Source organism: Pomacea canaliculata, linkage group LG9 (genome assembly GCF_003073045.1).
Source record: "Pomacea canaliculata isolate SZHN2017 linkage group LG9, ASM307304v1, whole genome shotgun sequence".
In the NCBI taxonomy this organism is placed as follows: Eukaryota; Metazoa; Mollusca; class Gastropoda; order Architaenioglossa; family Ampullariidae; genus Pomacea; species Pomacea canaliculata.
The window spans coordinates 10,724,513-10,737,912 of record NC_037598.1 but is presented as its reverse complement, the minus strand read 5'-3'; the positions used below and the strand labels follow the sequence as shown (position 1 = coordinate 10,737,912).

At 37.5% G+C, this 13,400-nt stretch overlaps 1 protein-coding gene across 2 annotated transcripts; it reads left to right on the top strand.

The window, feature by feature from the left end:
* The first annotated feature begins 17 nt into the window (after positions 1-17).
* Positions 18-11,684, top strand: LOC112571597 (ATP-binding cassette sub-family D member 2-like). Of its 2 annotated transcripts, XM_025250708.1 has the most exons (12): positions 18-1,099; positions 1,400-1,580; positions 1,955-2,079; positions 2,621-2,771; positions 3,169-3,263; positions 4,104-4,249; positions 5,614-5,759; positions 5,905-5,989; positions 6,306-6,431; positions 6,621-6,856; positions 7,704-7,729; positions 9,036-11,684. In XM_025250708.1, the coding sequence occupies exons 1-12, from the start codon at positions 158-160 to the stop codon at positions 9,060-9,062; spliced, it is 2,286 nt and encodes a 761-aa protein (XP_025106493.1). In that variant the 5' UTR covers positions 18-157; the 3' UTR covers positions 9,063-11,684. The 2 variants fall into 2 exon arrangements, with proteins under 2 accessions (XP_025106493.1, XP_025106492.1); XM_025250707.1 differs by having other exon boundaries at positions 7,704-11,684.
* Positions 11,685-13,400: the final 1,716 nt, after the last annotated feature.

Genomic DNA, 13,400 nt, shown 5'->3' with positions numbered 1-13,400 from the left:
TGCAAAGTCTGCAAGAGTTCACGTGCGACGGAATAAATGATGGAGGATCAGAAGCTCGGGATGCAGTAATGCAACCAAAAGGCATTTACATTTGTCTTCCTGTTGGGCAGTTTCGATTCGACTTTTTTTCCTGTATCCTATTATCCGTATATCCAAAATGTCTAAAATGCTTGACATGGCAGCCAAATCAAAGATCACTCGACAGAAGTTGGCGATCGGCACGGCAGTTTGTGTTTTGGCTGCCTATGGCGTCCGCCGTTACTACACAAATGTAACTTCAGCTTTAATAGCCCAGTCAAGAGGCCAGGCAAAAGTGCATAAGAAGGCAGACGACCGAGCAAAAGGCGATTCTAAAACAGGCGTAGATGATATAAATACAAAAAAGAGTTCTCCAAACGTGAATAAACTGTTTTACGTACAGTTACGCCGGCTGTTAAAAATTATTATACCTGGAGTTTGGTCCAAAGAATTTGGCACGCTGGCATTTCACACAGCAATCTTAGTTACCAGAACGTTTTTGTCAGTTTATGTGGCCAGACTAGATGGACGTATAGTGAAAACAATTGTGGAACGAGATGTTACCAAGTTTCTGTTTCAACTGACCAAGTGGCTGCTGGTTGCAGTGCCAGCCACTTTCATCAATAGTTTAATTCGCTTTCTTGAAAACCAGCTTGCCCTGGTGTTCCGGACCCGCCTTGTAAATCATGCATATTCCATGTACTTCAGTGATCAGACTTATTACAAAGTCAGCAATCTGGATAGTCGCCTAACCAATGCTGACCAGTGTCTGACAGAGGACATTTCCATGTTTACACAGTCTTTGGCTCATCTTTATTCTCATTTGACAAAGCCTCTTCTAGATGTTGCCTTGATTTCATTCACTCTGTATCAGCTGGCCAACAGTCGGGGTGCCAGTTCCAGGATCCCGGTGGCAGTAGCATCGGTTGTGGTGTTTGTGACTGCCAACATTCTAAGGATTGTGTCACCAAAGTTTGGGAAGTTGGTGGCAGAGGAAGCCAAAAGAAAAGGAAATTTGCGGTTTATTCATTCCAGAATCATTACTAATGCAGAGGAAATAGCATTTTATTCTGGCCACAAGGTAACAATCAAAGTACACTGGGATATACACTATTGTGAGATTATGTGTGTGTATATATATATTGAAAGTTTAGGTGTCAGCAGAAGTAGGAAAATGAGTGAATGCAAGAGAGAAGAAAGGAAAAAGCTCATTTCTTAATATGTTAATTTTACTTGAAAGTTTATGATCTATCCATATAATGTAGGAGAGGCAGCTGCAATTTTCAAATATATTTTGAACTCTCAGATGGGGTAACAAAAACAGTGCTTGTCACTAAGACAGTGAGTCCATGTATTCTTAGAAATATTACTGTGATAACAGGTGGAGAGGATGCTCTTGGAACAGAGCTATACCAGTCTGGCAGCACAGTCCAGTCTAATCTACCTGAAGCGTTTGTGGTACATTATGCTGGAGCAGTTCTTAATGAAGTATGTCTGGAGCGCTAGTGGTCTCATCATGGTTGCAGTTCCCATCCTCACAGCCACAGGAGTTCGTTCTGATGGTCAGTTTTCAGCTTTCCGCCATATTTTTACCCTGATGGCATATTTTGAGCAACAGTATGTAGTTGCTTAAAATTTCATCAAGGTTTTCCAGCATTCTTGTATGGAAGAAAAGTTTTGTCATAGAAGTGTATCCGTTCTTTAGTGCCAGCAGTGAACATATTTCAAGAGATAAAATCAGAGAGAACAAAGATAAACTGGAGTTTCTGAAGGAAATGCTAGATCAGAGATGCAGAGACAAAATTCAGTTTTTAGTAACATTATTTGGTTGAGTTTAGTGAATTGGAGACATAGCAATTCACTCACAGCTTTGGTGTATTAGTAATAAGGAGTGTATCAGTTTGATGCATTCTTTGCACATTTTTCTTGCCTGCAGGAACACGTGTGGATGATGACCCAGACGGAGGAGTGAGTGAGAGAACACGTGCTTTTACCACAGCCAGGAACCTGCTGATTCAGTCAGCAGATGCCATAGAAAGAATGATGTCTTCATATAAGGAAGTGAGCACAATGTCAGAAAATTGTTTTAAGATAAATGCAACTGTCACGTACTACGTAATTTAAAAAAGAAAAATAGTTCAGATTAGAAGAAAGCAGTATACTATTGATAAGCTGATAATCTCAATTGGGTAGATGCTTAAAGTTCATATGCTGACAACAGTGATTAAATATATTGACACACTAACCCTGGTTGATAACCTCAAGCAGAGTTGAATTAAGATCATTGCCTCCTTAGACTTCTGTGGTGTCTGCTACACAGTATAAGTTAGGGTCCACTGAGTTTCAAATAAAGAGTAATTCATCAGTAAAATGTGTGGTGAGGTCTATAAAAAAATAGAATTCTGTAATTTTTTTTTTAGGCCACACAAACTATATTTGCAAGTGTTTCATTTTTTGGTTTTAGTTTGATATTACAATGGTACCTTCTCTTCATGTAAATAAGTGCTTAAGCATTACTTCCCAGTCTGTTTTTGTGTATTTTTTGGTTAGTAAGCGTGGTTCTCTGATACAGCATTATAACTATTTTACCTTTGTTTTCAAGATCACAGAACTGGCTGGCTATACCTCTCGTGTCTCAGAAATGTTTGAAGTATTTGAAGATGTCAAAAATGGCAACTACAAAAGAAACACTGTCACTAAAGCCAAGTCTAAAGTCGCACATGAACGAATTGAGGGTCCTCTTTTGCAAAAAGGTGTGAGCTTGGAATACTATTTTTGGTTCTTGGATTATTTGAGAATCAAACAGAAAAGGATTGCACTAGAGCAGTTTCAGTGGTTAGGTTTGGGGATTGACTTTCTGTTGGAGATGATGTGTTTTCACTTTTTTTATTCAATACATTGAATCTATTCTCTTTTGACATTAAAAATAATATTGCCATTGAGCTGAATTGATTAGTAGATTAGTTGGGTAGCTGTGCAGAGTTGACCTGTGATAAATGCTACCACTCCATTTAGGAAACATCTAGTGTAAACTTAGGAATATGAAGTTCCATATTCAGTCTGTTAAAAATAAATGTTTAAGAAATGATGAATGAAATTCCTTTCTTAGATCATTCTAAAATAAAAATGTTAATCCTGTAACTGTTGAAGGTGAGGTGGTTGATACTGAAACAACCATAGACATTAAAGATCTGCCAATCATCACTCCCAATGGTGACATCATCGTTCCCAGCTTGACGCTTAAGGTGAGTTTGGCTTGGGCATTATATTAGTTTTAGTACAAAGCAAATATGTTAAGCAGGTATATTTTAAAAAAGTGGAAATTTTGGCCTGGTGATATCTGGAATTTTTTTTTTTATAAGTTAAGGGGAGACTTCAATTCTTGATTGTTAAGCCATCGACCTAGGAGCGCTGGCGCCCAAACTGAGAGCGTGCTGGTTCAATACCCGATTAGCACAGCAAACTTCCCTCAGTTGAAAAATATATGTCAGAGGATTTGTTTTTCACTACAGTACTTCTCAGCATTTCCTATTGCATAGAAGAAAAAAATCAATTAAATAAGAGTGCACCAAATCACCTACAGAAAATTTGTGAAGGAAGTCTAATAATATAAACAATTTGGATCTGGAAATCTGAAAAAGGTTAAGGTCAGAAGTCTCACTGCATAAGACATGGTCCCATAAATCAGACATGAAAGGTGATAGTTCATAATTGTTATCAAACATCAACAACATACGTTTTCTCATGCATGAAAGCATGACATCAGAAATAAACTTGATATTATTAAAAAATGTATATTACACTCTTCTTTTTTGCTAGTGGCTGAAAGTAGTTTTACCACAGGAGAGGGAGCTAAAATAAACAATGGTTTTAACCGAGGGTTAGGAAACTGCTTTACTCTTTATGGATGTAAACCCTAATATCTATTTTTAAGGAGTAAATTTTTCTCAGATACTGTTGGTGACTTTGTTTTCTTTCAGCTCACTTGGATGTCATTCAGAAATCACACTATCAAAACATCTTTCTTGCCTGTTTATGATTAAGTTCTAAGGCTGCATGTTGGGATTAATTGTTGTCTATGCAAGGTGGAGACTGGCATGCATTTACTCATCACTGGACCAAATGGCTGTGGCAAGTCATCTCTTTTTCGAATCCTTAGTGGACTGTGGCCAGTTTACAGCGGTCGCCTTTGTAAACCACCGCCTTCCTCGATGTTTTACATTCCCCAAAGGTACTAGTTTCTGCTTTGCTTATCAGAAACCTGTTATTATGAATTTTTCTATTAATAAGTAATTTGCATTATTATTTTTGTATATGTGTGTGAAGATGTGTATTCTTGGGCACTTGCAACACTCAGTGTATGGCCATACTTCTTGTGATACCTCTTTGTGATCTGAGCTGTTGAACACTTGTATTTGATGTAGGGAATTACATTATAGCCCTCAGTCGGCTAGGATAATGATACATGGTATATAAACATAACATAATGATACATAAACTCACTGAGTTTATATTACACTTCATTTAAAATGTTATACATCTTTGTTCTGACTGTAATTTGATTTTTTTGGGGTTGTGTGAGTGTTCATTTGTGACCCCCCCACCATAATATGAATCTTACCTGAAAAATTTGAGATTAAAAATTTTTGTAATTCTGTATTTTAAAAATCTACATATTTTGACCTTTCTTTATATACAGAGTTGTCCTTCTAGTCCCCAAATTGAACGAGTTTGATGTGTGCAGGTACCGTAGTGGCTATTTGAGAAAAGTAAATTCATCAGTCCTACAAAGTTTTTCTCTAGCAGCGGGTACTTCTAATAGTTCAAATTGTACTAAAGATTACATGATGATAAAACACATCAAGCAATCCCATTTAAAATCACAAAAATGCATATCTTTAATACCTTACCCTATTAGTAAAACAAACAGCATTAGTAAAAAAAGTGTTACTTCATTCTAATCAGCATGCACACCCACAAAAGGTAAAAAACCAAAACATAATACCCGAAAGTTCATGTCTCTATTATCCATTCAAAAGTAAATGAATGGGACATCAACATCTTTTTAAGTGAGATCACTAACTGTTCACTGGAGTGTTTCACACTTAGATTTATTGAAGTCACTTGCTAAGTCATCTGCAGTGTCCTCTTTCCCCAAATATCTGTTATTAATTTTCTGAGTTCTGACTCCTCTGAGTGTAAAGCTAATAATTCTTCTGATTGGTTAATTTCCAAATCAGTAGTAATTACAGACTCAGAGTTGTCTGGTAAGGTATATGATGGGAAACTTTTTGCCTTGAGTACCTTGATTAAATCTATTTTAAGATCATTTCCCACCTCTTAACACAGCAGTGTTTTTAGTTTGATGACCAAAGAATATGTTTTCACACAAATGGGAAACTGCACAAAGTTGATCCTTATCACCTTTCCAAGCTTCTGCTACTAAACTGCTGTGTGAGTGAGGACTCATTTTGTGGTGGTGGGTCATATATATCTTTTTTGATGGTTTAAAGTGTGTGTTCCTTTTGTCCTGTGAATTTGGCTTCTTGAAAGGATAGGAGATATGAATCCTTACACAACCTGTTTTTATCTCAGACCCTACATGTCAATTGGCACCCTGAGAGATCAGGTCATCTACCCAGACACTGTGTCAGACATGCAGAAAAAGGGTGTTGCAGACAGCAATCTTGAAGATATCTTCAATACTGTGCATCTGCAGCATATTGTGCATCGTGAAGGAGGTATACTGTTGCATCTTTCTAAACATGAAGCTTATTAATAGTTGGGCAGCTTATGTTTAATAACAACTTGAAATTTAAAGTACAGGTAATTATTTTTTGATTGTTTTTATATGTATTATTTGTGTTTATTTATATATATAAACAGGTTGGGATGCAGTCAGTGACTGGAAAGATGTGTTATCAGGGGGAGAGAAACAGCGCATGGGAATGGCACGTATTTTCTACCACAAGTGAGTTGAACGTGCAGGCATATATACATATATACACATTCTCTCTCTGAAACTTTTATGAGGATGTATCAGTGAATGTCAAAAGTAGATCAATTTTCTTTTTCATTTGGGAGAGAACTACTTCATGAAGCTACAAAATAAATGTTGAAGACAGCTGAGATTTACCATGCCATTATCATGCATGTCTACATTTTGTCTGCTGTGGTACTTTGTACATAGTTAATATTTTCTGAAAAGCACATTAAAAGCAAAATTTAGATCTCATGCACATTCTTCTGAGATGCATTATTTGATTGGTATCAATACCATTATGCAGGCCTCAGTTTGCTCTACTTGATGAATGCACAAGTGCAGTATCCATTGATGTTGAAAGCAAGATGTATCAGAGTTTGAAGGACTGTGGCATCACTTTAATGACCATTACACACAGGCCTACGTTATGGTAAGCAGTTGTGTGTTTGTGGGAGAGAGAGGGGATGCAAATTCATCAGCATGCATGTACATTTGTGCTTGTATATGTCGTATGAACTTCAAATATTAGATGCTATTAACAAGAAAATATACTTGGCTAAAATAGCAGAGTGTAGTTGTCTTTTACATAGCTCACATTGCTGTATCTTTTTTTCCACAGGAAGTTCCATACGCATCTCCTTCAGTTTGATGGGGAGGGTGGTTGGCGTATGGAGACTCTAGACACCAACACCCGCCTGTCTCTTAATGACGAGAAACAGAAGCTGGAGGCACAGCTGGCTGGCATGCCTCGTATGCAGGATCGCCTGAGAGAACTGTGCTCCATTCTGGGTGAAGAATCTGTCCTTCTTCACTCTGTAGAGAGCTGCGCTGAACTGGAGAACCTTCAAGAGCAAAGTGAGCAAGAATAAGAAAAACACCTGCAGTGTTGCCATCTGACCTACACACTGTATCAATATTAATTTTCTTCCTGTTTTTGTTTTATTGAAAATGTTTATAATTTATTGCTTTCAAAATAACGGGTATCACTTTAGTTGATAAAGTTTAATTTTTATCTTCTTTCATTGCTAATAACTAATATTTTTTGAGGGGGGGTTGACGATTGCACACTTGTGGGACAACTTGATTGTAGTATCTGCTAAAGACTTCTCCATAAAAAGAGCAGGAAAATAAAGACACATCTGTCTTTGTGTGTTTTTTGGATTAGGCTGTGTATTGTTTTTCTGCCCAGTAGCTCCTTGCTGCTTCTCAGAATCTGTAGGCATAGCCACCACACTGGGATTAACTGTGCCAGACACTATATTTAAGCTGTCGTTCTTTTGCAAAGCTGTAGGCAGCAGTACTAGTTATCCACATACAGGCTATGGACCACAGGAGGGATGGCAGATAGGAATTAAACATCTACTAATTTACTAGCAGGTTATTGGAAAAGAATTCCAATTCTTCTTTTTCATATGTGAATTTTGACACCCAATGAGCATAATGTCTCTTGCAGCTAGTTTGTCTAGCATATATACTCGAGGGGAATGTTTTATTGGCTTAGATGTTAAGCAGGGGTCTAATTATGTTCTAAAAGTTAAATCAGTCAATCTGTCCTTCTGTGGAAACATGGCTTTGAGGGTTTTGTGAAATTTGTGGCACGCAAGTGTTGGATTGTAATGCTGGGTTTTTATTTTTAATCACCGCAGTTTTTAATCATTACATGTTGACTTGATTTTTTTTTTCACCTGAATTGATATTCCAGGAAGTACGCTCCTTCTGGTCAAACTGGTGAGTCATGACAGTCAACTGTGCATTTTCTTGAAGTTAAAATATAAGATGTTGCGGCCATTCAGTTGAGAGAAGTGTGATATCTAGTCTGGATGGTTTGTGTTCAGAATCTTCTGCATGAGAAGCTGCATGAATATGTCTGGGATATTTCAGTTAGCAGATAAGGTCTTAGATGCAAATGTGCCTATTTGGGAATGTTTTCTGTATGCTAGATTCAGAGATAGTTTTTTTCTTGAAGGTTATCTTTAATTCTCCAGTCCCAATGCATCACTGCAGTTGACTATAATAAATTGGAGTGTACAAGTTTAGAATGGGGAATGTTGGAAAGTGTGTCTCTTTTCACCTATTTTTAAATATGCCAAGACTTGTGGTAATATAGAAAGAGGTTATTTTTTGTTGTTTGTGTCAGTGTATTTAATGTATGAATTAAGTGGATAATTTGTCTTTAAATATTTTCATGATTAAAGAAAATGTCATTTAGATTTTCATGACTATGCTGTGGCAAATTATGAATCCTTATCAGGTTAGAAAGTATTTCTTGTTTTGAAAGTCTATTATCATTCCAAATGCATGAATGATTTATGAAATAAGTGATTTATGCTGTGCACCTTTAGAAAATGTGCACCATTAACACATATCTGTTGTCCGAAGACATGTAATTGTTTACAGCTTGCTTTCAAGCATTCATTTTTTTATTGCAATTGTGTATATTGTGTAGATAATGAGGTATGCCATTTAGCAAATCTTAGAAATAAGGACTGTACATGCAGAGTGGGACTCCTGCATCTACTGTCATTTCAGGCAGCCCATGTTGGAAGTTTCTTTTCTAAGATTCTTGTAACTTGATTGATTATAAATTTATTATGTGTTGGCTGTTTGGTGTTGGTATATGGGCAGATAATGTATATGTGAAAATGATGCAAAAGATCATATTCATAAAATGGTCCCAGGAAGTTACATATTCCCAGGAATCAGCAACTACATAAATGAGTTACCTTTCTGCTCTGGTAAACCTGACTTGGTTTCCACTTTTTATAGATTTGTATTTATTGGAATTGTGGTGAGAAAGCCTTTCTTTGTAAGTATATTGCTGTTTATTTTTTAAAGGGTGGGATGGGAGGAGTGTGCTGTCCTTACAGAAGATTTTGTTTGCTTTATATTTCATCAGCTGCACACCAATGCAAATTTAAAATAAAGATGTAAATAGAGGTTTTAAATAGAGTTAAAAATATTTAATGCTATTAAAGATTTTTCATTAAAATGAATGTGACAGTACATTAAAAAATTTTTTTTACTTTTATTTCAGTTTGTTTATCCCTTTTCAAACCAGTAGCTGTTCACTGGTTCATCTTAACAGTTTTTTATTTGAAGACATACCAAAGAAAGGCTTGTTTCCAAAATATTGTGTCCCTGAAAGACATATTCAAGTAAAATGTCAAAAATAATGCATAGCTAGTTTTAGCATTCTTTAATTTTGAAAAAATAAAATTTCAGGTCAGAAATTTGGAAAGCTTTTTGATTATAGTTTGCAACAAGAACTTTTATTTTCTCTCTTTACCTACATTTCTATTTTCTCTCTTTACTTACTGGAAATGATGAAACACATTGACTGTTTAGTGTTTTTCAGAATTGACTGTGATCATTTTTTTGGCCATGTTTTGTTGTTGTATTGTATTTAATTTTTTCAGTGATATGATGTTTTTTCATGGCAGTGTTTTTTTACTTACTTTAATTTTCCTTTATTTTAAATTATTTTTAAAATTTATTCATGAATAATACTAAAATTTCATCAATCAAATCTTCATGAAAGGTTTGTAGTTGGCTATCCCCTCCTTTGAACAAGATTTGCAGCTTAGGTCATTATTAGAAAACATGAGCTTTTCTATGACTTTTTTCTTGGATTAAACTCATGTCACAAACATGAGTACTTTACAGCTTTAACATTCATGACAATTGCACATTTTTGCAACAAATCTCGCCTAGAGATGTAGATTGATCACACCATCCCTGCTTGTTTTCTCATCATGTGAAAAAGATACCTGGCATGGTTAGATGCACTAGGTTGCCAACTACACACATTTCGGGAACCACTTACTGCACCGAGGAAAGGTTAACTCCCCTGAATTTCCCTCTAGGAGTCTAGGCAATCAGTTAAACACAGGATGCGATTCTCTGTAGGGTTCCATTGTTTGGTACTCCGACAGGTGATGCTAGCCGGTGTGATCCTTCGACACAGATGATTATCCTCTGGGCCACTGTGGCATCACTAGGAGGGGACAAATACCCCTTCCCCCAAACTGTGACCTGTAACTTTTATGTTATCTAAAAGCACTTATCTTTCATCTACTGTTTCATTCATACTATCCTCCGTCCAAGCATGATACTTATTTAAAAATTTGTGTGCTGTTACAGTAACAGTGGTTCAATTGGACAAAGTTCAACACTCATAAAGTAAAAAGAATTTATGCAATATGCATAAATGGAGCATTTTTGACTTGTCTTGGCGAGGTAGCAAATGCAAAGCAAGGCCTGTGGGTACATCTAACTCCAGTATGTCCATCAGACTCTTGCTGTCTTACATCCTTTGCTGTTGTGGGAACCCCCCAAGAAAACTGCCTCCATTCAACCGTTCATTCAGTCGCTCACCCTTGCTCACTCACTTCCGCCTTCCTTGTTGCGAACACCGTATTCACTAAGGTAACTTGCCAAGCTCAGCTACGCAAGGAAAACTTTGATGAAACTGAAAATCGTTCCTATGACTTTGGCATTAAAGTTTTTATGCTTGTGTGATCTGTCTGTAGCGAAATGAGCACCATGTTGCAGAAGTGTTTTGTTTTTTTTTACACAAATAAAGCAGTGTCTGAGGATTCAGCACTAGTGTCATTGAAAAAAAAATATACTGGATGGCTTTCCTTTGGTAGGTTTGTAGGCATAGATGGTCATATCCTCAAAGGTTGTCCCTGTTATAGCCACGTTTTGGTTGGATGATCTCACGTTAACATTTACAACATTCTTTTGTCTGTTGTTCTTCCCTGCCTCTGTGAAATCCATGGAGAATTCTCAGATTTTGTGTATTTTAGCTACAGATATCTTAAAATATATTCTTACATATTCCTAGTATTGGATAAGTATGACATATTAGTCTCCCAACCCCATTAACATTTTACAGTTCATTCAAACATGGATATTGGGGAAACATTAACCTAGTAGACATGCAAAAAGAAATTGTAAATAGTTTATCTGTGCACATGACAAGCATTTGTCTCAGAAACTGCTACCCCATTTGCATTTTAGCACATGGTAGTTGTTAGTGTTAGGTTAGTGCTCTTTTTAACTGTTTGAAGCATTATCACTGAATAGATTGCATTTTTCTAGGTGTAATGCCATAGTCATTGTTCATAGAGTCCTAACATTGCATTGTGAACTTAAATTTAATATTTACAGTATCTGAAAATTCACCCTTTATGCCTTTGTTTGCTTGTGAATGTGTGTGATATTTTTTATTCTGTTTTATCTACTCATGCCCCACCATCCTTCAGTCAGCTTGTGCTGATCTCTTTGTGCCACCCATCAGATGAGAGAAATTCAGCAGACATTCATCTTTTCTGTCCCCATCATTTGGAATTTTCTGCCCCTTTTTCATCAATCTGTGTACATTCAAAGCTTTCAAGCACAGGATCAAAACCTTTCTCTTGTTATAGTCCAGCTAACTCGCCAACTTACTCCTTAATTGTTCATCTTTGTACACGCACTTCATTCATGACTTTCAGAATGTCATCTTATCTATTTCTTCATTACATGATTAACTACCAATTCATTTATAATCATGCACTATCTATCTATCTATTCCTCTTCGTGCATCAGGTTGCACATAAGGCCTCAACCAGAGTCCGCCACCGATGTCGATCGGCTGAAACCCGCTCTAGATGACCCCATGTCCAGACCTTTCCTTTCATCTCCCTTTCCACTGTTCTTCTCCAAGTTTCCTTTGGGCGGCCTCGTTTTCTTCGGCCGTCTGGAGTCCATCGTAGGGCGACTCTGGAAAGGTCTGCTGTCTGCTGGCGGAGCACATGTCCAATCCATCGCCAACGCCTTCGTTGAACCTGCGTGGTGATGGACTCGGTTTCAGTTCTTCGGTGGAGTTCTTCGTTGCTGATGGTATTTGGCCAAAAGATGTTAAGTATGCGCCTGAGGCATCTGTTTTGGAAGACGTCAAGCTTGTTACTGATGGTTTTGGTCATCTTCCAGGATTCTGATCCGTAAAGGAGGGTGCTGATCACATTTGACTTGAAGATTCTCAGTTTGATCTTCTGGCTGATGTTTTTTGCCTTCCATGTGCTCCTGAGTGAGGCAAAGGCCTGGCTGGCTTTCGCCAGTCGGGCTCGAATCTCCACCTCCGCATCCCCGGTGTTTGACATTTTGGACCCAAGATAGGTGAAACTGTCAACTTCCTCAATCTCTTCTCCATTTAGTTTGATGCCGTCTTGGACTCTGGCGTTCACTCTCATACTTTTCGATTTCTTTGTGCTGACCTTCAAGCCAAGGTTTCCAGCTGTTTCTGAGAAGGCCTTTGTTTTTTCCTGCATGTCTTGGTGGCGGTGTGACAGCAGGGCAATGTCATCAGCAAAGTCCAAGTCTTCCAGCGTTGTTGTTGCTGTCATAGTCATGGTCCATCTGATCCCTCTCCTCTCACTGTCGGTGGAAGTCTTCATGATCCAGTCCCCATGCACAGCACTTTGAAATCATCCCCAGGAACGTGTGCTGTGTAAATTCTATAATTATTATTATTATGAGAGGTTATGTCCAACAGGTATGCTGGATGTACTTGCGTCCAATAAACATGTGGGTTTTAAAGCTTATCCAAAAAAAAAATCACTTGCAGAAACTTCTTTTTCTTTACTTTTAATTGTGCATCATAAATTTGCATCATTCTTAATTAAAATTTTGTGCTAGTTTATATTAAGTGCTGATTCAGTTGCATGTTTTTCAAGGTTTGGTACTTTGTTATCTTTGTAAAATAAAAGTGTGTGGCTTTTGATCTGGTGAGACATTTTGATCGTTCAGCATTAATGTCCCTTGTCATTCCTTAGGCCAGGGGTGGGCAATTAATTTTCCCAAGGGGCCGGATGAGAAACTGGAATGGTTCTAGAGGGCCGGACTAATATAGTTAACTCATTTTTGTCCAATACTGTATATATAGTATATATACTGGTGAGCGGCCAGCGGGCGGGCCGGTCAGAGACAGGAGGCGGGCCGGATCCGGCCCGCGGGCCGGCGTTTGCCCAGGTCTGCCTTAGGCCATACTATCACATTCTATCAGTTTAATCCATCCATGGATTAAGAGTGTCTGAGAAGTGTGTGCATTTAGAGTTGTGACGTGTTTTGGTGCACAAATCCCCATGCATCGAAGTTGTACTTAGGTGTTTTGGTAATAATGTAGCATTCTTGTGGTCCAGTTAGATTATTAGGGTTTATTATTGCATGAGACATTTCTTTCTGTAGGTTTTGTGTCATTGTTATGTTCAGGAGAACTTAGTTCATTGTCAAAGTGCCTGTGACAATCATTTTCTTTATCTGATATATTTGTTTAGATTATAGGTAATGTGATCATGCTTCTTTGAATTTGGTTTTAATGAAGACAATTTCTTGTGGAACATGGCAAGGATGAATG

Excerpts from the sequence above, each read along its gene's own strand:
- LOC112571597 (XM_025250707.1), top strand. The coding sequence starts at position 158 with ATGTCTAAAATGCTTGACATGGCAGCCAAATCAAAGATCACTCGACAG. Across the intron at positions 1,581-1,954 it reads CACAGGAGTTCGTTCTGATG|GAACACGTGTGGATGATGAC; the intron begins GTCAGTTTTCAG and ends TCTTGCCTGCAG. Across the intron at positions 5,760-5,904 it reads TATTGTGCATCGTGAAGGAG|GTTGGGATGCAGTCAGTGAC; the intron begins GTATACTGTTGC and ends ATATATAAACAG.